This window comes from Chiroxiphia lanceolata, chromosome 13, assembly GCF_009829145.1.
Source record: "Chiroxiphia lanceolata isolate bChiLan1 chromosome 13, bChiLan1.pri, whole genome shotgun sequence".
NCBI classification, from domain to species: domain Eukaryota; kingdom Metazoa; phylum Chordata; class Aves; order Passeriformes; family Pipridae; genus Chiroxiphia; species Chiroxiphia lanceolata.
This window is the reverse complement of record NC_045649.1, coordinates 7,323,647-7,349,127: the sequence shown is the minus strand read 5'-3', so window position 1 is coordinate 7,349,127 and position 25,481 is coordinate 7,323,647. Positions and strand designations below refer to the sequence as shown.

Below are 25,481 nucleotides of genomic sequence, written 5' to 3'. Positions count from 1 at the left end.
GAATTGCAGCAGGAGGCGGGACCGGGGCGGTGGGGACGCGCCCCCCGGGCTCGGAACGGGCCCCGGCGCACGCCCGTTACCGGGCACCGGCCCCGCCGTGCGCTCGGTCCTCCCGCACGCCAGGGGGCGGCCGCGCTGGTTGGGTCGCGCCGGGGAACAGCGGCCGCGCACTGTGCGCTGCCGGCGGGGGCGTGGCGCGGCCACGTGAGGCGGTGTTGATTGGTGGCGCCGCGCCGGTGGGCGGTCCCGGCGGCGGCGGAGGGCGATGCTGATTGGCGGAGCGGCGCGGTGGGCGGAGACGGCGGCGGTGGGCGGTGGCGCGCCCCAGTGGAGCGGTCAGAGCGGCTGCGGCCATGGCGGTGTGCGCACGGCTGTGCGGAGTGGGGCCGGCCCGCGGCTGCCGCCGGCGCGGCGCGGCCAGGGAGCAGCGCCGCGGGGCCGCCGACAGCGAGCCCGACACCGACACCGACCCCGAGGAGGCGGGCGGCGGAGGCGGCGTCACGGAGGACGAGGAGGTGGCGGAGCGCATCGAGGGCGGGCGGCCCGCGCCGCCTCCCGTCGAGGCCGGCCCTGCCGGGCGGGCCCCACTGTCCCTGCTGGAGCTGCCCCCGGAGCTCCTGGTGCAGATCTTCGGCTCCCTGCCCGGTACCGACCTGCCTAGCCTGGCCCGCGTCTGCACCACCTTCCGCCGCATCCTCCGCACCGACACGATCTGGCGGCGGCGCTGCCGCGAAGGTACCGCCAGCCCCGGGGGGATGGACGGGCCCGGGGGTGCAGGGAGGGGATGGGGTCAGGAGTGCGAGGTCAGGGGCCTGGAGGATGCAGGAGGACAGGGAGAGTGCGAGAAGGTGATAGAGTGTGGAGTCCTTAAGGGATGCAGAACGGTCTGGGGGTGCGGGCTGTGGGGCCGTGACGGGGGCACGCAGGGCTCCATGTGTGGAGGGCGGAGAAGAGGGCACAGCTCGGGTCCTGTGGGCACTGCCCCTTGGGGGTGGCACTTGCTGCAAAAGGGTGGCATGTGGCGAAGGGTGTCGGTCTGGGGTTGTGCCCCGGGGGCAGCTGGAGGGCAGGAATGGGAAGGGAGCAGACCTGGGAGATGATGCCTCCGCGTGGGGTGTCTTTGGGTGAATCCCGAGTATGGGATGTTGCAGGCAGCAAGAACAGGGAATGCTCGGTCCCTGCACTAGGGAAAAAAGGGGCTCTTGGGATTCCTGGAGCCGTGGGAGCACACCGGTGGGTGCACGGAGGAGGGCAGGTCTGGGAGAGAGCATCCATTTGGGAATTGTGCAGGAATCCCAGGTTAGTGTGTGTGTTTCTCGGGGAGCGCCTGGTGCAAGGATGCTGTGCTGCAGTAACGTGAAGGCTTTGGGGGTGGTTTTTCCTCAGCCCTGCTCTGTGAAGCTGCAGATCTCACTCATTACTCCTCATCCTCACTCATGTGGCTCTCTGTCCCCTGTTTGTTAATCCAGTCCCTGTTTCACCCTCCAAGGTCTGCCTTGCTGTGCTCATCTCTCCAAACACTGTGATCCTGCCAGGTGCTTCTGCTGCCAGCACATGAAGTCATGTATATTTTCTCGTTGTTTGTTTTCTGTTTTTAATACCAGTGAGGGCATCGGGATACAGGATTTGGGTATGTCAGTGGCTGCCTGCAGTGGGATCCGTTGGAATCCATGAAGCCTTGCAGGAATGAATTCATGCCTTATCAGCAGTATCCAAGAACCTTTGGACAATACAAAGGCTGTACCAAGAAAATGTAAACTGAAGCATTTTTATTTCTTAGTTCAGCATTGCCCCGTAAATTAATATTGTTTTTAGGAGACAGGCTAATAAAATGGGGTTAATTCTTTCCTTGTACTCCTCTAGTGACATAGAGTCCTCATGGATGTTTGTGTATTTGGTGAATGGTTTGCAAAACTTCACTGATTAATTATTTTAATAGGTTATGGTCCTGGCAAAATGGTCATGTAGAAATGTATATAACTTTTAAATATAAGCTAAGTTGGCTTGTAAAGTAACCACTAAATTAGGCCTGATGGGGAAATGCATTTATTTATCATGTCTGCTCCTTGGATTTTCTTGCCAGCATGTAAAACAATGTTCAACAGCTCGGCTGAAATGTTGGGAAGTAGTGGGCTTTGTATGGCTAAAACTAAACTGGGTAGGAAGTGAAGGTATTGAGACTACACTTTTGTCTGAAGGCCCTTAGCTAACAACCAGGTGAGAGGTGCATAAACCAATTTTTGATTCTTTTTGCACACTATTTCTCATGTTACCCAACGTACCCATTCCAGGCAGTGTCAGGGAGCACGCTGGGGGGCTGCTGGTGGGACTGAGGAAGATCATGTGCCACAGGTGCCCAAGCTCTGCTGAGCAGATGAGGGGCAGGTTCCTGGGCAGAAAACTTCCTACACGCGTGAAAACTGATACTGCAATCTTTCAGCCAGTCCTGGTTTTCCAAGCAGGTCCTCATCTGGACTTCTCAGGCTGTTTGTAGTGCTTTGAATTGCTCTGCACAGTAGTGAAAGTAATTTCTGTTGTGTTAGGACTGTCACCTTGAGCAGATGTACGTGAGTATCAAAATGGGCATTATTTTATAGGTATATATCAGGTGTTAGTATATAAATACACATACAACATTTAGAAAACCCTGTGCTGTGTTCCTGTGCAGCCATACACTGGTGCTGTGTGATAGTCAAACATAAAATGTAATCACTTTTTGTAATCTTTCTCAAAAACAAGCCACTTCCCAGCTGAGGTCAGTACTTAAAGAGTGTGTTTGTGTCTGCCTGAGTCTTGTTGTGAGGCTGCATGTTCTGAAAACAGGGTGAGAGCACTTGTGCCCCTCCAAGAATACCCCTTGTATTGGTACCTTATTCACTCTGCTGATGATCATGGAATCCTAGAATATCCTGAGTTGGAAGGGATCCACAAGGGTCATCAAAGTCCACCATGATGTTCCAGAAGTAATGAACTTGGTGTCAGTTGTATGTGCAAAACTACATGTGTTTTCAGAAATGCACAACAGTGAAGAGGCAGGAAGGACAGTCCTAAAATTAAAGAGAACAGAGAGAAGCTTCACTGAGAGAAGCTGGTTGTTGCAGTGCTTTGTTTTGGCCATTTTTTACCTTCATCTTGGACAGGAGCAGCGCTGGATGTAAGGAACAGCCTGGCTGTGTCCCAAGTTGGATGGGGCCCTCGATCCATGGAATGTTGGTGTGTTGTTCTTGCCCTGCTGTGGGCCAACTCAGCTGTAGATTAGTGTTGAAAACACGTTGTGGTTATTCCCAGTGTCTGCCTGAAAACAGAGTGGCTTTTGCTGCTGGTTGTGAACTGGGAGAGCGCTGGGAGTAACCAGGAGTTGTGTAACACTGACACGACTGTTTGGGCAGTTGTCCTTTTATCATTGCAACTGTTTGGGGTAAACAATGTCTCTGAATTGCTTCCTTGGCAAGAAGAGGGTTGCAGTCACTTCCATGTTTTCTATAAATAGGAGATTGCTGATCTCTGCAGCGGGAGCAGAATTAAAGCCCGTTTCACCCTGGCTGGTGGCCTGACCTACCTTGGTTAACACCTGATAGTCCATTTTAAGTGGTAACTGCCTTCATCTTAAACCAAAACAGGGCAAGTGCAGCAGAACATCTGGGAGCAGACCAGTAATGCAGAATAAACACTTCTAGAGCCTGAATGAAAAGGCTTTTGTTTGTGAAAACAACTTCCAATGGCTTTTGCACCTGCTGGAAAATGTCAGCCAAAATTTCTGACCTTCAGGTTGTATGGAAAGAGGTGCCTGTGGAGAAGAATGGTATGTGATTTATACACTCTGAGGGGACTGTTGGAGTTCAGCTCTCACAAGACTCCGAGGCATCCACACAGGAGTGGTAAATACAAGCCTTCCACTGGGAGAAGTGTCTAGGAGGGGACTTGGTCTGTCCTAATCTGAAGGTTCATCTTTGGAAACGAGAAGGTGGTTTCCAGACTCATCTACCTGGTATTTCAGAGGTGCTAACCTGAGAACCTTCCATTCCAGTGGTCACTGGGATAATCCAGTGAGTTTCTGTGCTCTCTGTTTCATGTCCAGCCTTGTGAACATGCATTTATCTAGGAATAATTGGAGGACTTGATTAGACAGGACACAGTGGAAGTTCAGCAGTGGTAAAGGCTGTCAAGCTCTGCCAGACATCCCAATTTCCTCTGAATTGCGGATGTCCACACACAGATGGCAGCTGCTCCCTGGCATTGCCATGCTGAGAAAGGTGGAGAAAAAAGCAGGAATTTGGTCTCTGATATTAGCACAGGGGTTCTTCCCAGCCTGGGATGGAAGAGCCTTGTTTGTTTTTTAAGCTTCAGCATAACACAGCTTCTCGTATGGAGGAGGAGGGAATGTGAGGCTTGGAAGTGTTGGGAGCAGGGCAGGGTATGTGACACTTCCAGAGTATTAGTGCAGATCATAATAAGTGGAGACTGCTTTTCCAAGTCCTTTAAATTCCAGTGCATGTGACCATGGAAACAGCACCGTGTCCCTGTGTTTGGTAAATCAGTCAAGCACTCCTCACAGTCCCACTCCAACAGACTTTCCAGCTGGTCAACTGGGAACTTGAAAACCAATTTCCATCCTTGCTTTTGAAGCTGAATTAAGTAGCCATTTTCTAATGTGTGAGTCTTGGTGACTGTTAACTCCTTAAAATACTTTACTCAGTGAGCTGCTGCGCTGAGATACATTTCCTTAAAAATAGATTTAATTGTACTGAAGTGGAGTTTTCCAGGCAGCTTGAGCCCTTCAGAGCTTTCTTGGAAAAGGATTTCTATTCTCTGTAAAGAAAATCTTACCAGTTTTATTTTTCTGTAGCTATTTTGAAGCTGTCCTTACTGTTAATTTATGTCCCTCTTCTGGGTTAAAAAGAGAAAGCCAGCTTTCTTGCTTATGATATTTGGAGGGGTTTTATTAGGCACTGTGAGTCAAAAGACTGATTTTTCCTCATCAAATGGTCTGAACAGCTCCTGGGTCAGAAGAGCTGGAGTGATGCACTTGTGGAGCTCAGCCATCACTGTGGCATTTTCACTCTCTGTAGTTGTTTGCTGACCAAAACAAGATAAGAACTAGTTATAAAAGGAGTCTTAAAGCACACTAAGATGAGATTGTTTTTTTTTCAGGATAATACTTCCTTATAAGCCTTGGATATGTAATGTCAAGTAGTGTGTGGCAATACAGAAATCCTAAATTTTTGTATTATTTTTTTTAAAGGAGTTTGGTATTACTTGGAAGAAATCTGAATCTTTCCAGGAAAGATTTGAATTACAACCACTTTAATCCTGGTTTGGCTTTCATAAAATTGTGCTGCAGGTTATCAGAGGCAGTTGGGTGTAACTGGGATAGAGCTTTGATAACGAATTACTTCCCACCCCACCCTGTTGTTTGGAAATACCTGCTGGTAGTGGATCTGCCGTGGCACTGCACTGAACCTGTGCTTGGAGTGCTTTACAGGTCTGGGGAAAATATTCTAGGATAAATGAGCACCTTTTGGAGGAAGAGGGAAGGTCAGTGTGCTCATAGTGCTGTTAGAGATGCAGTTTGGGCAGGATGCTCCGTGTGTCTCCTCCCTTTCCAGTGCAGTACAAACACCTTCAGTGCCTGACTTCAGTCTGCCTGCAGTGCAAAAAGGGCACATCTTACCTGTCCTGGGGCCAGGGCAGTGTTTGTTTACATGGAAAGAGTTGCCTGTTTCCAGGCTCTGACCGCAGTGTTCCCATCCTCTTCCAAACAGCTCTCACTTTCCGATCAGCTGAGGACACGTTCTGTTCCCTCCATCCCTTGGATGTTGTACCCACGTGTGTACACGTGCAGAGCAGCTGTGGAAAACCTGGATAGCTCTGGCAGGAGGAATGGGCACACAGGGAGGGTCTGGATTCCCGGGCTCCCTTGGAGCTCTGGTTTCCCAGGAGTCTCTGTTGACTCAGCTGGCAGAGGCCCAGCACTGACTGTTGTTTGTGCTGGGCTGTTCTTCCTGCAAGCTCTCTGGGCTCTCAGGCTAACTGTGCTTCCTCATCCCACCTTGTGTCTGATAACACTTAGAGCTCCTCTGGCTTTGGCCATGGAAGTCAGCAGGAATTATGCCGCTGACCTTTGCATCTTTTGATGAAGGGCAGCATGTTTGCTGTGCCTTCTGCCCACTCTCACCTTTCTTGACCTTGCTGCTTACCCAGAGTGATGTTGTGCAGGACGTGTATTCCCCACAGGCAGGCTGGCAGGAAGCCTTGTGCGTGCTTTATCATCATGGAAGTGTATTTATAGGCGGGAGGAGGTTGAATTAATTCAGGGAAACTTCTGCTTTTCTTGTATATGAAAGCTGAATTCTCACTTGCTGCAGATTTCCAGCATTAGGTGGTGTTTGACAGCCACAGTTGATTGTTAATTCAAGAATGCTCGACCCAGGATAAGTTTCATATTTAATGGTTTGATGAGGGTCTCCACAGACACACGTGTCAAATATCTGGCAGATGTTTGTGCTGCTGAGGAAAGGTGCTTTTGATCTGTGCTATAGATGTCTTTGATGTCAATGAGGGCAGTTTTTTGTTCTGAGATCTATCAGGGTCACCGCAGTAGGGTAGTTTTTGTTGCTGCTGATTTTTTGGGATCTCCCTTCTCTCATCTCCTCCCTCTGGGTTTCTGAGGATTTCTGGCACCGAGATGTTAGTACTTGCCTTTATTTTATTTGAAGTTTCTTAGAAGTGTGACGTTGACTTCCTGAAAATGAAAGGAGAGAATCTCATTTTCTGCTTCAAAGCTGCTCTGAGGTCTCCGACTCGCTTTGTTTTCGGGGTGTTCTGTAACAATCAAAGGCATTTCACTGTACAACAGCCCCTTCTCAATCTGATCTGCTTTCAAGTGTAACCATATTTGTACATGCTGATGCCTGTTTTATGTCTCCATTTCGTTCTTTTTCAAGTCTGTGACCTTTTCTTTAGGATCCTAATAAGCAGTTTTCCCTGTTGGGTACCTCAGTGGGAGTAGATAATTACTACGCACAGTTGTGATTTGATCTAAACAGGCATTCAATCCCAGCTGGAATGAGGCCGTCTCCCACATTTCACACTCTTTCTGGTTGAGGTGTGAGCAGCTGTGACTTTGCTGTGTTTGTTTGTGCCTTATGGTGTGTTTGTTGCAGGCATTGCTTGTAAAATGTGTTGGATTCCACAGTGGAATTACGTTTAGTTTCTGTTTTTGAAGCAGAAATAAGATTTTGGTCTGCTTTGGCAGCTTCAAGAAAGCACCTAATCAGATCCCAGTTATGCTCAAGCTGTGGATATCAAGACCGTGGGTACAAACCACTTTGTGCCAGAGTTGACACTTTTAATCTATGTTGTTGCAGAATATGGAGTCTGTGAAAACTTGAGGAAATTGGAGATCACAGGAGTGTCCTGTCGAGATGTTTACGCCAAACGTAAGTGATAAAGCTGATATAAATCTGCATGTCCTTGCTTGGTACCAGTTTTGAGAGCATATAAATGCTGAATATTTATTAAACTTTGATGGCTTAAGTTGCCAGACTTGCTACTGGCAGGGATTTCATCTGGGAAGTTGACATATTTGGAGGCTCATTTAATAGTAAGCAGATGCCAAGAGCTGGGATTTCTGTGCCTCCCAGTCCTTTGGTGGGAAAAGAGCATGTAATTTGATTTTATAATAAAGTGTATTGAGGGTTTTTCATCCTGTTTTGCCATTTTTGGGTCTTGCTAAGGAATTAATGGGTATTTTTTCTAAGCCTTGATCTCAGTAAAAGGACACAGTTATAGGAGAGTGGGAAAGTGCTGTAAGGAAAGGGATGAGCATTCCTCTGGGCTGCTCCTGAAGGAGAAGAGCCTGGCAGGAGCTGTCACTGTGTTTTGGAAATGTCTGTGGGAGTAGGACCCCAACTCCTTAGCCCCACTGTGCCTTCTTGAGGTAGATGCACATCATCTGTCTTGCAGGAAGGAGGGATGGGGCCATCATTGGATGAGGGAAACCAGAGTGCGCTAAGGGCTGGATGGAGGCCTGGATCCATGGAGAGGCTGCCTCCCTGTCCCTTTGCAGGCAGAAGCTGAGCTGTGAGAGTCACCTAGGGAATGAGAAGAGGGCAAAGTCTATGTAACACTTTCCTAAATGCTCTCACTGTTTACAGGTTGAGGGATTTCCAGAGTCTAATCTGTTTGTTGATTTAATAACTTTCAGCAGATCTGTCCCACACATGTTTTCAGTCTCCCTTTGCACCAAAGTAGTTTCGGAATCTGTTAGCAGAGTGACACTTGATGTGAGGGCACCACTTCTGTGATGGTCTGTATAAGGTCGATGTCCACATCCATCCAGCAATCCCAACTAGTGATGGTTATTCCAAAGTTGGAATGATTGGCAGTTGTTTCTGGCTTTCAGGAAAGATAGCCAGCCACTATCTCGGCATTCCTGCTCAGATCCATCAGCTTGCCCTGTCCCAGATACTCGATGGAACAGTTTCCTGGTGGTGTCACCCCATTTTCTCTACTGTCCCATAAACCTTTTTAGTTGCAGAGGAAGTAATTTTGGGACTAATGGCAGGACTCACTGACTTTTCCACCCACTGACTGTGCTTCTGTGCTTCTAGCGTAAGTGCTAGAAAGCAGAACTAATCCAAGGCATGGGCTACTGTCCATGAAGTTACTTGATTTTCTTGAGGCAGCAATGCAGACTTTGAGGACCTTGACTCCCCTTGGAATTCACTAGATGCCATTTGTAAATATTGTGTGGGAATCTGGAACATGGAAGTTGTGTGTGAGAAATCCTGCTACCGGCTGTGCCTGAGGCTGGGGCCGATGGAAACAGCTGGAAGCGAAGAGAGAGTTGGACTTTCCTGCATGGTTGGTCCAGATCCATGAAATGGTTGGTGCTGGTTCCAGTGGAGCAGAGTTTGCTGGCACTCACCCTGCTCTGTCTGTTCAGGTATAAACCCACGGGTGAAGTCGGGGCGTTTTATGAAAATCCTTCCCGACTACGAGCACATGGAGTACAGAGATGTTTACACCTGCCGTACGTACCCCCTGCTGCCTGATGCTTCCTGCACTGAGCACGCACGACATGCTGCATGGAGTGTGGCGTGGCTTGGAGCAAGTGGCTTTGGGATGGACCTTGGGACAGCAGGGAGCTCCCATCAGTCACTTCTGTCTGTTGTGCATTAGAGTGTTCTGACCCTTTGGGGTGACTGGGAGCAGGGCAGGCAGTGAGGTGTGTTGGTCTCCCTTTGAGGTGCTTTCAGTTAAAATATTGTCCTGGCTGGGTCCTGAGTTAGAATATTGTCCTGAGTAAGAATATTGCCCTGACCAGGTGCCAAAAGGAGGGTCTCTGTTCCCAGAACAGGAGCACTCACTCTGCTGTGAATTACTCCTTTCTTAGAGGAAAGTATTCAGATACCCTGGTGAGGTCTCCCAAAAGCAATTCTAAATAAGCTTTGAACTGGTAAAGAGCTTTGTCTTGATCCAGGTGAGCTGCAGACAGATCCACAGCCCTTCCAAGGGAAAAATGCTGAGCATTCCCATAGTAATTCCCTCCCTGCACAGTGAATCCTTTTAAGCACCATCTCTGTCTCTAGGAAACATCCTCCTGGTGTTTCAGAGATCGTGATTTGCCTTTCTAAGTCAAGAAGCTGCTCTGGATTAACTGTTCTTTCCCTCCTAATATTGTGCTGGGGGAAGAATAGTTAAACCCTTGGAGTTTAAGGCTCAGTGTTCAGCTGGAATTGAGGGGGAAGTACTGATCAGTTTACATCAATTAAGGAAGCCAGTACTGTTTGGTATTTATTTGGAGGGGATGTTGAGCTGTCTCTGATGCTCCTTTGGGTCTGCAGAGTTTTGCAGACTCCAGGTACTAATTCACTGGTGCTTGGAATGTAGGTTTTCACACATATTAGTGTGTGGAGTGGATGCTGCAGAGTTTCCTGTGCTGAAGAAAGCAGCTGAGCATGGGCTGTGCAGGGGGATGGGAACTTTAATGTGAGTCAGGACAGACAAACAGCAGCACTAGAGCAGGAATTGGTACAGAGTTTTACGTTTGGCAGTCCTGCCTGTCAACACCAGCTGTGTTCCAGAGCTCAGTGGGAAGGAGACACGCATCCAAGCTGCAAGATGGATTCCTTTGGAGATTGGATATTTGCTCCAAGTGTGCTGTTTATGATGTCTCAAATGACATTTAGTGCTGTTCCCTCAGTTGTAAATTCTTGAGCTGCCCCAAACTTCTGATATCTCGTGCCCCTTTTCTCTAGGGATGTTTTGTGTTACTTGGGGAAAGCTTGGATGGTTGGACTTGGTGATCATAGAGGTCTTTTCCAACCTAAATGATTCTATTGGTTCTGAGTCCATCTGGTTTAAGATGGGATTGCCCATTTCCCCCTTTTTCCCCTCCTGTGTATTAAGACCATGTTGCCAGGATTTACCATGGAAGTGTTCCCTAATTCCTGTTCATGCCAGCAGGTGAGCTCAGATCTCTTTCCCCAGGGATTTAAAGCCACCTGGCTGACACTGAGCTCTTTCCATGAGCAGGTCAGTTATCACCAACCTGGGCACAGCAACTGCTTACATTGTTCCAGCTCATTTTACTTATAGATACCTTGCTGCATCCTCGGAGTCTGGGAGAGTTGCAGTAGATCAGGTTTTTCCTGGTCAGGACTCTCCCCATTCCCTGCTTTTCCAAGCCCATTCCCAGCTGGATTCAAGCCACTTTCCCGTCTGAAGAGCATGCAGGGCTGCTTGTAGAACGTGGATAATATCCAGGCTGGATGAAGGCTGTACTGAAACATCCAGTGGATGTGGGTTTGCTCAGTTTGGCGGGATGTGGACTCAGAAATTTGGATAGGCAAGAAACTTCTTCAGGATTTAGTACAGGCAGCGTGCACAGCAGAGGAAAACCTTGGAGGAAGACCCAAGTGCTATTTTCTTTTGAGGAGCAGGAAGGGAAACAACTGTCAATCCATCCTGTCTCCTGCTAGGAAGAGCCAGAGCTGGAATTCATCAGCTTTTGCCTGCAAAGGATACAGCTGCTGGCTCATTGGGGCCCGGAGACACCCCAGGCTTGAAAATGGGGCCATGCTTTTTGCTTTGAGACTGGTTTGGGCCCTTGGCCAAGTACCAGCATTTTCCTCCGTAACTTCTGGAAATGAATGGGGTTTTTTTGGCCTCCTCCCTCCTTTGCAGCTCCAGGTTTCAGGGTGGTCGGGGTGGATGGTGAAGGAGGCTGTGTCTGGGACTCAGCCGTGTTTCCTGAAATTGCTTCCATCAGGAGCTGAGGTGGGAGGGACATCCTCATCCCTCTTGGGCAGCTTAGTGTTCTGTCCTAAAAATAAGAATAAATAAAAAAAGCTGTTTTTTATCAGCTCAGTGCCAGACAGGGTAGAAGGCAGACTGTGGTGGGTGGAGCAGCTCATGCACAAGCCATTTATTAATGTGTAATTCCTGAGCCGGGAATGTGGTTTGCCTGCTTGCCTTGGTGCTGTTTGTGCTGCACTTGGTTCCCTGGGTGAAAGCAGGCCATCAGTCTGAAATTGTTTATTGCACAGACAAAAAGGCTCCTCCAGGCCAGTTGGCAGCATCTCTGGATATCACTCCCTACTGTCCTAAACTTCCGTGGAAGTTCTCTGCTTTGGTGGAATAAAAATACTCCTTAGTTCTTGCTGTCTGAACTAGTTAATGAAACAAAGCTGGTGGAACAGCTGCACTGACACACAATTCTTCCTTTAAATGGATGCAAAGCAAACACCATTTTTCAAGCCAGTCCTGGAGGCCAGAATGGGTTATTGTGGCCTTCTGAGTTGGCCATGAACATCACTGTAAGGCAAATGCAGTATCTTCCTTCCATCTTTAGAGAAATAATCTGCATCCTGCTGTTCCTGCCCAAAATGCCAGACTGTGTGGTGTGTTCATGTGAAGGTCATGTCAGGGAATTATATGGACAAAAGGAATGGCTGACTGGGTAAGGACTGAAGGCAGGTTAAGGTTTCTTCACGAGAGGAGGTTTAAGATCATTCTGTAACAGTCATTTTCTCCTGCTTGCTGAAAACATTCCTACTTGTCCTTCATTTAGGTGGGATTGAAGGGACACCTGGCTCTGGGATGAGAAACAGAGGAGCTTCCCCTGCTGCTGTAGGCTTTGAGGGGAGTTGGAAGCAGCTTTTGGGCACTGCTGAGATGTAGCTGCTTATGTAGAATTTTTCAGGCTGTAGCTGACCTGGTCACACCACAGGATCTCCCGAGCTGCCGTGGTCCCTGCGCTTTGCCCGTGCTCTCAGTGGCTGTTTTAAGGATGCTTAAACTCTGGAGACAAGTTTGTCTATACAAGGCAGGGAAATGCTTTCAAAACATTCAAATTTCCCTGTTCCTTCCTGCCTTTCTGCCCTTCCTTATTTTCTGTTGCTTTGCAGTCTGAAGCATCGAGTGCATTTTTTGGTACCTGGAGATGGCAGATATTTTGATTTGGTTTTAGCTCTGGGTATATCGTGTGATTTGCATTAATGGGACCATGTTGCATAAGTTTTCTGGGAATTCCTGGCGAGGTAGGTGGTTCTGCCCCTCCACAGGCCCAGGAGCAGAGAACAACATAAATGTGTGTGAGCTTGTGGGAGGCCTCAGTTCCAGAACTGCCTGGCTGGGGTTGAACACAACCAGTTTTCCTTAGTAAAGGCAGTTGTGAGTGGTCAGTGCTGTGTGCAGTCTGATTTTCATTCCCCAAATCCCAGTTCCTTAGCTTGATGTGCTCCCTTGGGTGTCTCCCTGTTCCCTAGTGCTGCACCGGTACCGGCACATCCTGGGATTGTGGCAGCCGGACATTGGGCCCTACGGGGGACTGCTGAACGTGGTGGTGAGTGAGTACCTTATCCAGGGGCTGTGGTTTTGAGGATTGAGGAGCCCTTTTTATGCTTTCCAGGCCTGGTGGCCATTTTCATACCACTGAAAGTCTGAGCAATCAGCCCTCAAACAAGTGATTGGGACCCAGAGGTTCTGGGTTCGTTCTTGGTTTCTTTTACGTTGGACATCAGGAGGAATTTCTTCACAGAAAGGGTTGTTAAACATTGGAAGAGGCTGCCCAGGGAGGTGCTGGAATCCCCATCCTTGCAGGTGTTCAAGGAGTTGCTGGACATGGCACTCAGTGCTCTGGGCTGGGTGACAAGGTGGGGGGGATTGGTCACAGAACCCAATGATCTCTGAGGTATTTTCCAACGTAAAAGATTCTGGGATTCTTTTCATCATCACCACCTTTCTCCAGAAAGTCCTTTTATTTTTCAGCTGTACCTCAAACAGCCCTGGGAGCACATAGAAAACATGATCAATATTTAAGGGAAAGACTCGATTTAGAGTTTAATGCTGATATTCCACTGGCTGGCACAGGTTCAGCAGAGGTTTTAGCAGTGGCCCATCACTTAGGGCATTATCTTTGCCTGCAGCTGAACATTTTGCAAAGGATTTTGCAGTTGTGTTCTTACACCTCTCCTTCCTGTAGTTCCCACACTTCACCAGCCATGTCTAAGACTTGTGCATCAGATGTAGTGTGATACTGGTGCAAGACCCATGGAATCTGGCAGCTCTGATGGTGCTGGGGAGAGCAGTTAATGAACAACATTTGACTGGGGAGAGCTGAGCCAGGAGTTTGCCTGAAGCCCTTGTTCTTTGCACCAGGGTTCAATAACTGCCAGGTTGAAGTGGAACAAATCATGAGGCCTTTGGGTTTTGCAAGATTCTGTTCCATGAACTGGTATAAAAGTGCATCCAAGTGCATCAGTACTTACATGATACTGTGACCTTATAAAGACAAGTGCCTCTGTGGCACTGCTCTGGTCTCAGATTTCTCTATTTAGAAAATATCCTGCCTCTGGAATTGCAGGGCCTGAGAGGCAGGGTTCTGTTAGTGCAGGAAAGGGGCTGGCACTTGTGCCTCTCAGCAGAGGAGAGCGTTGCTTCCTGTGCTGCCTGTGAGGAATAGAGCCAAATAATTCCTTGTCCAAAAGGGATAATCATGGGAAGCAGAGTTCATCTGTTGGAATATCTGCCAGCATGAGCTCTCAAACCAATTAGAGCTTGACTTGCTGTGTGGTCTCTCCCTCTGGATCCTGCGCTCCAGGCATCGGTCACAAAGTCGTTTGCAGCAATAAAGTCCTGATCATTTTCCAGTGGCGCCGGAAGCCTTGTAAAGAAACCCACACCCAGGGTGTGCTGTGAGTGCATATGGTCTGGTTTAATTGCTGGAAAGCCATTTGGAAATGCAGCAGCTGTTTTGCAGCTCCTGACCTGGGCCAGAACAGCCTCCAGCGTTTGCTGCAAACTCCTGAGAAACCGTGCAAGGCTGATCTCGTGGGCTTTGTGTCCTTTACCTCTGCAGGTAGATGGTTTGTTCATTATTGGATGGATGTACTTGCCACCTCACGACCCTCATGTTGATGATCCCATGAGATTCAAACCTCTCTTCAGGATTCACCTCATGGAGAGGAAATGTGCAACAGTGGAGTGTATGTATGGTCACAAAGGACCTCATAATGGCCACATCCAGGTGAGCTCCTCTGGCACTGCCAGCATCACCTGTCCTGGGTGCAGTGTGTGTGCCCTTTGGCTCTGGATATGCATTCATCAAAAAAATGGTAGAATTTGATTTCAGAGATGTGGATTTCACCACCTTGTTGTGTGTGTGGATGCCAGTTTTACACTCATTATGTGTCTGACAAGTTGTGTGGGCTGTTCCCCGCTCTGAGTTTGTTCCCTGGCAGTAGTACAGTGAGGCTGTTGTACTGTCTTCTCTTGGGCTGGGACACTGTGGGAACACCAGGATGTGCACAGGCTGGGGGAAGGGATGTGTAAAATGGCCTTGGGCAGCTGGTGAATGTGTCTAGGCAGACACACAGACCTGTTTTACAGCTCTCTCCAAGGTGAGACCTTGAGAAGATGATGCAGCATCCAGTCAGCATGTGGGATGCTTTGAAGAGCTTCCTGAGAGGTTACTTGTTTTATTTTAAAAAAGGAAGTTGAAATAGAGAAGCAGCTGAAAACTATTTTATTGGAATGCTTTGAGGGTTTATTTCTTTTTAATTTCTCTATTCTGCAGCTCTTGCTCTCGGTACCACTTAATGATTTCTTTGTTGTATCAGATTCAGTAACATTTGTTGTGTAAAGCATTTACTGTAAACAGTCTTAGTTACCTCGTCTGAGGTATCTCTGGACAGGTCTGTAACCTGTTAAATTCTCCTCCATGGTAACTACAGATTGTAAAGAAGGACGAGTTCTCCACGAAATGCAACCAGACGGATCACCATCGGATGTCAGGGGGAAGGCAGGAGGTAGGAGTGCTCTGCCAGGAGTCTGCACTGAGGCTATTTGTGTGTCCCCTTTCTCAACATAAGCTCTTAGCTGATGTCAGGGTGGGGGGTGGTCTCCTGCCTTCTAACTTCTGTGTGTTTGGACATACATGAAAACCTAGGCTGGGGGCTTTTGGCTGAATTACTGTTTCAGGCAGTTCTCTGTGCCAAGGTACCCTTTGAGCCCCAGCACCTTCCTCCTTCCCCTGCTGTGACACCATTCCTGTTTGGTAGCAGACCTGTCCAAAGAGAGACAGCAGCACATATTGTACATCACACAACACTCCAGACACTGGTCTCTGTGGTATTGCTGTCTGAGTAATTAAGATCTTTCAAAGGCCTGGGAGTGAGTACCAGCTGCATTTGAATACCTGCTGGTCAGAGAGGCACCTTCCCACTGCTTGTCTTGCTCGAGGGATTAAAGGCTTCATTTGGTTGTTTATCCTGTGTCTGTCAGCTCTACCCAGCAAAGCAGATTCCTGACTCAAGTGCCTGTATTAAGGTGCAGGTATCAATGTCAGGATAAATACCTGTTCCAGGTACTGGTGTTTGCTGCCAGCTGGCTCCACGTGACAGATCTGATACTTCAGGAATGCTGTAAAATGCCTTTCTGCTAATGGGAAACAGCTGGGTGAAAGGGTTAGTGAAGTGTTTTCTGGTGCTGTAGCAGATGAGAAATGCTTTAATACTTTCAAAGCGCTGCGTTAAGTGTGCGTGGCATTATGGTAATTGGAGGGTCTGGCTTTGGGAGATAAAGCAGGAAGGTTTGGAATATCACTTGGTAGGCTGCTATCTCAGTGTAAGCTGTTATCACACTAACTCATTGCGGGGTATTAACTTGTCAGAGCTGGAGCTGAGGTACTTCAGGAGATGATTTCAAAGCACCCTTTGGATTTAGATGCATCAGTATTAAATCAGCAGGATTTAACCTCCTAAACCTTCAGTGCCTTTCAAAAGCTTCCTGTTTTATGTTTCACATCAGGACAGGGCACAGGAGTCAGATGATGGGCACACAAATGAGTTAGTGCAAGATACGTCAGGACGTAAAGAAGTAGTAGATGAGCTACTTTGCAGTAACAGGTGATGTTTGTGGTTTTATTCTGAGGAAGTGTATTGGTTCTACCTGTGATTCATTTGAAGGGGGGCATGTTTGTTGTGTGGTGACTGATAGTTACCATTATCACTATTTGTTAAGCCTATTTCCAGGCCGGCTCTGTAGCAACACGTGCTTGTTCCCAAATCCAGCCTGATCCTCTGTCTTTGGCAGAGCATATGCCCTGTCTGTGGCTCTGCCAGTGAAACATGCTGACAGGGTGAAGTCATGTTGGGGGACATCACTGAAAGGTCCTTGTCTTGCTCCTTTCCTCCTTGTGCTGCAGGAATTCCGGACGTGGCTAAGGGAAGAGTGGGGTCGGACTCTGGAAGACATCTTCCATGAGCACATGCAAGAGCTCATCTTGATGAAGTTCATCTACACCAGCCAATATGAGTAAGGGCTCCAGCTCTTGGTATTGAGGCTGCTGCAATTTCACAAGCACATTGGAGCATTTGTCCTGAAGATAAGGGTTTTCCATGGGCTCTCACAGCCCAAGGAATACTCTCTCTCTCCAGGCTCCATGCAGGGATACACAGTGCTTTCCAGAGGTGTAATTACAGCAGTAAGAACAAGGTTCCAAGTTCTGTACAACAAATATGCACAGTAAGGTGCTTTTGAGTCATTTAACTGTGTTTAATTGGAAGACAGGGCAAATGCCTGTGGTCCCAAGGAGTGTCTGCTTATTATCCATATTAGTCAGCAGTATCCTTTGTAGTGCAGAAATTATACAGTCCCTGAGAAACTGGGGGGTTTTAACCATCACTCCAAGCTTCTAATACCTCAGAACAGTTCAGAGTACAGCCACCTCACTGTAGCATATGTTTAAATATGCTTCACTCCTAGGTTTTCTGGAAATTCCAGGGAGTGAGGAAGTTTACTGTGACCTTGCTGCAGGAATTTCCTGGTGTGCTAAGGAGGATTGGGAGAGAAGTGAAGGGAGGGAGAGAGGAAGTGCTTGCAGAGATGTAAAGCAAAATCCACTAAGCTTGTTGGTATTGCTGAAAAGACAGATCCCACCTCTCTTGGCGACATCCTAAAGCTGCTGGAGGAGCAGAATGCCAACACATTCCTCATGGTGAGGGATTCTCCCTTAACCTCTCTCTAATGTTTTTGTTTTGCACAGCAACTGCTTGACCTACCGCCGCATCTACCTCCCCCCCAGCAGCCCTGACGACCTCATCAGGCCAGGGCTCTTCAAAGGCACCTACGGGAGCCACGGGCTGGAGATTGTCATGCTGAGCTTTCATGGGAAGAAAGCCAAGGGGACTAAAATCACTGTGAGTGCATTTCCCTTTCTCTCAAGTGCTTGTTAAAGTATTCTCAATGCTATGGATGAATAGGAGGGATCTCTGTGTCAGAGATAGTCAGTTGTTGCCACCCCAAACCCCGTTCCCTGGAGGGATTGGTGGCATTGGGTGAATCTCAGCGCATGCGGAGTAACTAGAACCTGATCTGCAAGGTTTCTTCTGATTCCACCTGGCTTCCCCTTCCCTTCCTCTCCCTTCCAGCTGCTTTCTGTGAGCAGCTGGTAGCAGGTCACCGGAGATCCCTTGTGTGTGTCTGAGGAGCAGGTACCAAATGTTGGCAGCTCTCCACTGAAGTCAGACAAGTGAGCTCCTTCCTCTCTGCAAGGGGGATTCTGGCAAAATGCAGCCACAGCTTTGATTTTCTTTCACCCTTGGAAGTACAGCCTGGCTTGTAGCTTTTGATTTAAAACTGTTTCTGGGAGAGGGGGAAGCAGAGATGACAACTGACAGCTCAGGGAACAACAAGGTCCAAGTGGCCCTTTTTTGTTGCCAACTCGTTGACTGTAGAATCGGGTGAACTCTGTCGAAGTCAGGTGATGATGTGGGGAGGACACAGCTCTGAACTCTGTAGCTCCCTGCCTCTGCAGCCGTGCTGTTGCTTCCTGTCTCTAGGGAGATCCCAACATCCCAGCTGGACAGCAGACTGTGGAGATCGACCTGGCACACCCTCTGCAGCTGCCCGACATCGAGAACCTGCGTGACTTCAGCGAGCTGTCCCGCATCGTCCTGGAGGTGCAGGAGCAGGTGCGGCGGGAGGAGCAGGAGCAGGAGCAGCGACAGGAGGAAGAGGAGCGTTCCCAGCAGGCTGCCTCCCAGCCTGCTGCCAGTCCCCTGGGAGGAGAAGGTGCCCAGGGGGAAGAGACTGCAGCTGGTGCAGAGGGGATGACCCCAGACAAGGCACCAGCTTCCCAGCCCTTCGTGCTGCCCATGGGAGTCATTTCGAGGAATGAGGACTATCCCCGGACCTGCCGAATTTGGTAATGGGGAATGCTGGTGCCAGTTGTGCCAATCACTTTTTGAAAGGGAAGGGGGAGTCTTTGAGGTGTGTCCTGTATTTGTGTGCCATTTACCTGCCTGCAGATTCCCAGTCCCTTGGGATCAGATTTCACAGAATCCCAGAATGGTTTAGGTGGGAAGGGACCTCAAAGTGCATCTTGCTTTACCCCCTGCCATGGGCAGGGACATTTTCCACTAGACCAGGTTGCTCCAAGCCCCATCCAGCCTGGCCTTGAACACTTCCAGGGATAGGGAGTTTACCACCTCTCTGGTTCCTGCCTCTGCCGCCCAATCTCCCACACTCTTGTTTGCTCCCTTTTTCACCACACTGCCATCTGCCATCCTACTTCCTTGCTATCCTGCTTACTTCTGAAGCCAGCACCTCTCCTGTGTTCCACACACCTCCTTTTTTTTTGGTGTTTTTTTTCCCAGAGCTGCCCAGCTCATATATTTAGAACTCTGTTCAAGCTGCTTCCCGTTCCTGTGTGTGTCGTTTGTGTTCCTTGGCTCTGGGAACACAGTGCTCTCTCCCACCCTTCCCTGGCCGCTGGTGCCTTGGGGCCAGACCTGGAAGGTGTTGAACACTCCAAACAGTAGGTCCAGGCATGCAGAGAGCCTTGTTGAATGGGAGCTGGAGTCAGTGAAGCATCACACTAAATGAAGTGTGGAAAAAGAGCCCAAAAGCTGAGGCTTAGGCAGGTGACATTCAGCCACACATCTGTGCTCATGGAAAAACCTACCAGTAACTGGTTAATCCCAGAAGGCTCCCGCTGTCACAACTGAGTTGTGCTTGGATAAAACCCTGCTCCACCTGCTGCTTGCTCAGAAGTGGGACTGACCTTTATTCCTCCTCAGATCATGGTAGATTTTTCTGCTTTTTAGATTTTTCTGTCCCTTCCCTTCAGTTTTGCACAAGGTTTGTCTCTCAAGTCACCCTCTCAACATGCCTTTCATTTCCTGTGAGGATTGTCTGGGCCTCTCTTGATCCTTGAGTTGCAGAAGTAAATCTCAGATGGGCTTCTGGGCTGAACTACAGAATAATTAGGATGTGCAGGTGCTAATTAGAATAACCCAAAGCAGCAAGCTGCAAATAGCAGTGGAGAGTTTCTTGTCTTAAAATGGCATCAACAGGTGTTTAAGAAAAGACTGGATGTGGCACTTAGTGCCATGTCTAGTTAGGTCATAGGTTGGATTCAATGATCTCAGAGGTCTTTTCCAACCCCATTGTTTCTGTGTGTGGGCAGCGTTTTATGTGAGGAAAAACCGAGTGTAAAACTCGCTGTTCTGTGGCGCCCATCAGTGTGTTTGACAGTGACTTCATCAGAGTTCTGCATTGTTCGGTTTTTTTTTACTAAACACTGGGTGATCCTGGCTGTTCTCACCCCTCTTTTGCTCTCCTCTCCTGGCAGTTTCTACGGGACGGGGCTCATCGCCGGCCACGGCTTCACCAGCCCCGAGCGGACGCCGGGGGTGTTCGTGCTCTTCGACGACGACCGCTTTGGGTTCATCTGGCTGGAGCTGAAATCCTTCAGCCTCTACAGCAGGATCAAGGTCTCCTTCCAGAACGCAGAAGCGCCTTCCCGTGAGGCCTTTGATGAAATGCTCAAGAACATTCAGTCCCTGGCGACTTGACGGGTGGTTTGTGACGGACAGGGCTCGGGGTTGCAAAGGCTGCTGCGCTCCCCCAGCCAGAGCTGGGGGGGGATTCCTTGCTCTCGGTACCTCTGGATAAAAGCATGCACTTTTAATAAAAAGCCTTTTTACCCCAAATGTACACACCCCAGTTAAAATATCCATGACTGCCCTTTCCTCCCTGCCACTCCACGCTGCTTCCCAGCAGTCCTTGTTACCCAGTCTGTGGCATAGCTTTGTAGAGCTGAAGGGATCCTGCAGAGGAGGAAAAAGATCTTTCTTGCTGCAAAAAAAGGAATGTATTGGGACAAAAATAATGCCAGATGAGAGGGACAGGCAGTGACAAAGCATGTCCTCCTCTCCAGAGAAACCTTTCTCTGGGTGTAGCATTGCCAGAAGAGGGTGGTGTGATACCTTCATCCTTGGCTTGGGAATTGGACTGTGTGGTTTCCTTTGGAGAAGTACCCACCAGTGGGAGGATCCCCACTGCAAATGAGTGTGTGTAGCATTATCCTGGCTTCTGGAGCTTGATGGATGTGCTGTCCCTGAGGCTCCAGGTCTGTGTGTCTCCCTGAGCATAGAGGAGATAGTTCTTTTTTCTTACAGGAGCTGGGTGTGGAACTGGAAATGGGTGTAAACTGCAAAAGCTGATGTGTTCCAACTGCTTTGTATCTGAAAGATTCACCTCAGGTCTTGTAAAAGTGGGTCTGAAAACGTAAAGGAAGGAGCAAAAAGAAAACCAACTGTGAGATAAGGGCAGCTGGAGCCTGCTGGCTTTGATCTGTGATGGGCAGCAGAAGGTGCCACTTGTCACTGTCACTGGTGTGACCCCAGCTGGGTGTCATTCCTGGATCAGGTTGCCCTTTGCAGTCCAAAGGAGCGACGAGGGATTCTCCTCATGTTGCTGTGGCTCCTTCTGGCGCCTTTTGCAGTGGGTGCTGACAGGTGGGTGCTGCTGCTCCACTCACAGCACCCTTCTGTTCTCTTTCTAGTTGTACTTGTCTCATCCCAGGTGATTGTTGCTTCCACAGAAAGCTTTTGAGCTTGATTTCTTTCCATGATACCTGCATTCTGTGGCAGATCTGAGCTCCACTGGGAATTGTGGGCTGCAGGCAAGGAAGTGGATTCCCTATAGACTGTTCTGTACAGGAAATCCTGGCCAGTGCTCATGTACAGACTCTGAGTTGTGCTATAAACCGTCAGCATTAACATGATCCTTTGTTGCAGTTTCCCTCTGGCTGTGATGACAAACTCCAGGTTCCTTCTCTTCTACCCAGATCAGTGTCTAAAAAAAAATCCCTGCCTTTACATCTTCTGCAGGTTTAGGTTTGTAAATGTGTCTGTACATGTGCTGGGAGTTCAGTCCCTGCCTGGTTCCACTGCCTGTGAGCAGGTTTTATTCTCACTCTCACAAGGGCTTTTTGCCATTTCTGGCTGTCGTGTGTTCCCTCAAGCTGTGTGAGAACCCAGGCTCCAGCAGAGACGTTGAGCAGCAGGTCGTGTCACTCACAGGATTAATTCCTGTCTCTTTGGATAGAGTTTTTCAAATGTCTGGGAATTTGAAGGTGATTTAGGGCACTTTTTTCTTTGTTTCCTACAGCTTTGTCAGGAGTGGAAAAGCTGCCTCAGTGTTAGAGGTGAGGAGCTGAAGTGTTGTTACTGTCCTGGTGAATAAGCTGTGAAAAGGAGGTTGGTTGTGAGCAGCCTGTCAGAGGTGTTCCTGTGGGCATCAGCAGAAGGAAGAGTCAGTTCAGATCACACAGGGCTGGGAGAGAGGGAGGTGGCAGTTCCTGTGCCTTGGTGAGTGGGCAGAGAACTGACCTGGAGCTACAATCAGGCATCTCAGCCTTTTGCTGTAGCTGCTGAGCTCTGTGCAGAACACGTGCCTAATGTTGCAGACAGAGGTTTCCAGGTTTTATGCAGGTTTCTGTGACACCTAAAGATGTTCAGTGCTGGGTTAATGGTTGGACTCGATGATCTCAGAGGTCTTTTCCAACCTAAATGATTTTATGACTAGGACTCTGGTGGCTGGGTGGCCAGTTTATCTTGGAGTTTGCTGTTAGGCTGGTGCAGTCAGTGTGTTGGCTGCCTTGTGTTCTCTTTAACAGCCTAAAGGGATGAGAGATGTCCCCTTTGGAAGTTGTTTCCTTTGCTTGTCCCAAAAACCAGCTTTTCTTCAGCTGGATCCATAGCTCTGATTGCAGATTCCCCCCCACTTCAATGTCCCCACAAAAAAATAAAAATCATAGAGTTTTACACAACTGACTTGATAGTTTTTGCATTCGGTTTTTAAATTAAGATTAAAAATTTTAAAATTGAGATTACAATTTTATAAATTGAGATTTTAAAGTCCAGACTGCATTGAATGCCCTGCAAGCACTTGCCTGAGGCCTGAGTCACTCTCCTGAGTACTGACCTGACTCTCTATCCTCCCTCCTCCTTGCACCCTGTTACAATGGCTTGGCTGAGTGCGTAAAGTGTGTTCCACTGCTGGCATGAAAGTTGTTACCTGCAGCTTCCCAGGAGGCTGCTGGGGAGTGCAAACCCATGGATACCAGTTGTCAGGAGGGTTTTGCTCCGTGCTGAGTCTGGGTCTGCTTTGTCACCTGGGCAAGGACTTGTTGGTTGGCTGTTGGTACAGGTTGTAGATTGTCGCTTCTGAACCTTTCCAGTGTCAGTATCAAGGGTCTCCCGAAGGCGAGACCTGCTTGGCTGGCTGGAGAGAAAGGCTTTGTGGAGTCTTGATGCCTTGTGGGAATTTTTCACAGCTCAGCTTTGCCCCTGTAGTGGCATCTTTTTATTTATAACTCACCTGGTTGGCCTCAAAATGTCAGGATGTGCCTGATTAAAGGCAAAACTGCCGGTACCCCCTGGCTTTGTTCTGTCTAGAGCAAAGGAAAAAGCAAGTTTGGTATTAATATTCCTCCTCTGACACCTTTTCTCACCTTCTGCTGCTCCAAGCCTGGCAGGTTTTTCAGTTTTTTGTGGCATTTCAGAACAAAATTCCCCCTGATTTGGCTGGGAGCGAGTAAAGCTGTGAAGATGGTGAATTTGGAGACTGGCAGAAGTGCTGGGGGTGCTCCTGTGCCTGTTCCTCTCTGCGTGGCTGCATCAGTGCTTTCAGAGCAAAGCAGGATAACATGATGGGGAGTTAAAACTCACAACTCTGAAATCTTTGGGAAAGGGCAACGAGCAAGGGGAGTGGGGACAGATTTAGGAGCAGGCAGTTTGGATCTGAGGATCACCCATGGCTGGGGGGGACATGACCAGTGTCCTGATCCTGCCTTTCCTCGAGGGAAGCAGTGCTGACAGGACAAGCTTTTGCTGTGCTGGTTCATCTTCAGTACAGGCTGTACCACCCCCTGCACAGCATGTCTTCACTGCGTACCCTGCTTCTTTCCCAAACCCTAGTTTTCCAGCTTGTTGGGATCTTTCTGTGAGCTGTTGACAGGGATAATGTGTGGTGGGGCCTTGCAGATGGCGATAAATTCCTGGTGCTGACGTCTCCTCGTCCTGTTGGCTCTGTGGAAAATCTTGGGGACAATTGGCTTGATTTCTTGATCCCAGATGGGTGGAAAGTGCTGGCGAAGATGGAAAACAACTTGTCAGGGGTAGGAGTACTCTTGACAGAAGCCTTTTGTATTAAACAAAAGCATTTGCAATGAGGCTGCAGAGCCCCAATGGCCACAGCAAGACCTGGGGCTGAATTCTGGCTCAGGAACAAGTGAGTGGTTTACGTGCTCAGACTGTTTTGTGCTCCTCAGTCCTGCTCTCTGTGTTGTCAAAACACATGGATTTGGCCAGCTGGAAAGCAGGAGCCTCAAAGCTCCTCATGCAGCCTGTTTGTTTGCCTTGGGCCTGATTTCAGAGCTGTGAATGTGCTGTGCTCCGGCGTTGTGGTTGTAGGAGACTCTGCAGTGCACGGGGATTTGTCAGGCTGGTTTTTACTGAGGAGGAGGAAAAAGGATGGAATTACTTGTAAGTTTGGGTGTGAGCTTCATTCTGGAGTGAACAGCAATGCTGCCATAGGAGTCTGGAATGGGACAGCAGTAGTCAGAGGGCAGTTTGTTGGGAAACGTACTGGGGAGAAAGGGAATTCCTGTGCAAATGTGCTTGGAGGTGTCAGCTACCAGGAAAAACCCAAACTGCAACTGGCTCAGTGTTTACTTTTAAACAAATGACTTTTTATTGCTTTTTATTAATTTAAAACTAGTGGAACTTAATGGGAGTGTTGAGTGTTGTGTGGAAATGGATTGTCTAATCTCAATTTGCTAGTTTAGGGAATGATAATGGATTAACTCTCTCTTGTAGCTGGTTGCTCATGTGGCCAATAACCCTCCGTTGTGTTCAGCTGCCAAAGGATTGTGCTGCCCTTGGACAGCTTCATTTACCAGTGGGACAGTGAAATATTTGAGATGTGAAGTGGAAGATAAGGTACCAAACTGTGAGTGCCACTGACCTTTGGGGTTTTTGTGTGCTGAATTAAAATGTATGATTTTGGTTTTTGTTTGGATTGCAGTCTTTTTAATTTTTGAGGCAAAGAGCACTCAGATCAACTGTGTTTATTAGCTTAATTAAAGCATTCTGCACTTTTTTTTCTCATTGATTGATACTCCTCCTTCCCTGTTTCCGTGTGTATTTTGCACTCACCACTTTAACATGACACTGATGGATTAATCTGGGCATCTCCTGTAGGTCTTGAGTGTAAATAAGTCTCTATAAAGTACCCCGTGGTACTTATTAAAAATGAAGGTGAAACACCAGATCCCTGCTTTGTACAGAGGGCAGTGGGAGCAAAAAGGTGAGATTTTCATTCCAAAATACCATTTGAGATCCAGCACCTTGGTTTCATGCCACAGATATCCTTGTGGAACATGGTAACTTGTGGTTTAAACACCTCACCTGCCCAATCTGCTCCCCTGTTCAAGGGAGGGGGTTTTGCCTGTCCTTTTCTTGGTGGGGTTGAGAGGAATGGGATGTATAAATCCAACACTTGGCCTACTCCATCCTGGGTTTTGGAAAACTGAGCGAAACGTGTGTTACTTTTACACCTGATCATTGTTACCCGAGAAGCCTTTTCCAATTTCAAATAATAAAAAGCAATGTTTTGTGAACTTA

The 25,481-nt window shown here is 48.4% G+C and overlaps 1 protein-coding gene across 2 annotated transcripts; it reads left to right on the top strand.

The window, feature by feature from the left end:
* Positions 1–353: 353 nt before the first annotated feature.
* FBXO31 (F-box protein 31) lies at positions 354–25,481 on the top strand. Of its 2 annotated transcripts, XM_032701611.1 has the most exons (10): positions 354–735; positions 7,368–7,439; positions 8,948–9,034; positions 12,774–12,850; positions 14,366–14,533; positions 15,240–15,314; positions 16,712–16,821; positions 17,552–17,705; positions 18,348–18,712; positions 20,141–25,481. In XM_032701611.1, the coding sequence occupies exons 1-10, from the start codon at positions 354–356 to the stop codon at positions 20,361–20,363; spliced, it is 1,713 nt and encodes a 570-aa protein (XP_032557502.1). In that variant the 3' UTR covers positions 20,364–25,481. The 2 variants fall into 2 exon arrangements, with proteins under 2 accessions (XP_032557502.1, XP_032557503.1); XM_032701612.1 differs by lacking the exon at positions 8,948–9,034.

Coding starts and splice junctions, on each gene's coding strand:
- FBXO31 (XM_032701611.1), top strand. CDS start 354: ATGGCGGTGTGCGCACGGCTGTGCGGAGTGGGGCCGGCCCGCGGCTGC. Junction 7,440..8,947: donor TCGAGATGTTTACGCCAAAC/GTAAGTGATAAA, acceptor CTGTCTGTTCAG/GTATAAACCCACGGGTGAAG. Junction 15,315..16,711: donor TGTCAGGGGGAAGGCAGGAG/GTAGGAGTGCTC, acceptor CTTGTGCTGCAG/GAATTCCGGACGTGGCTAAG.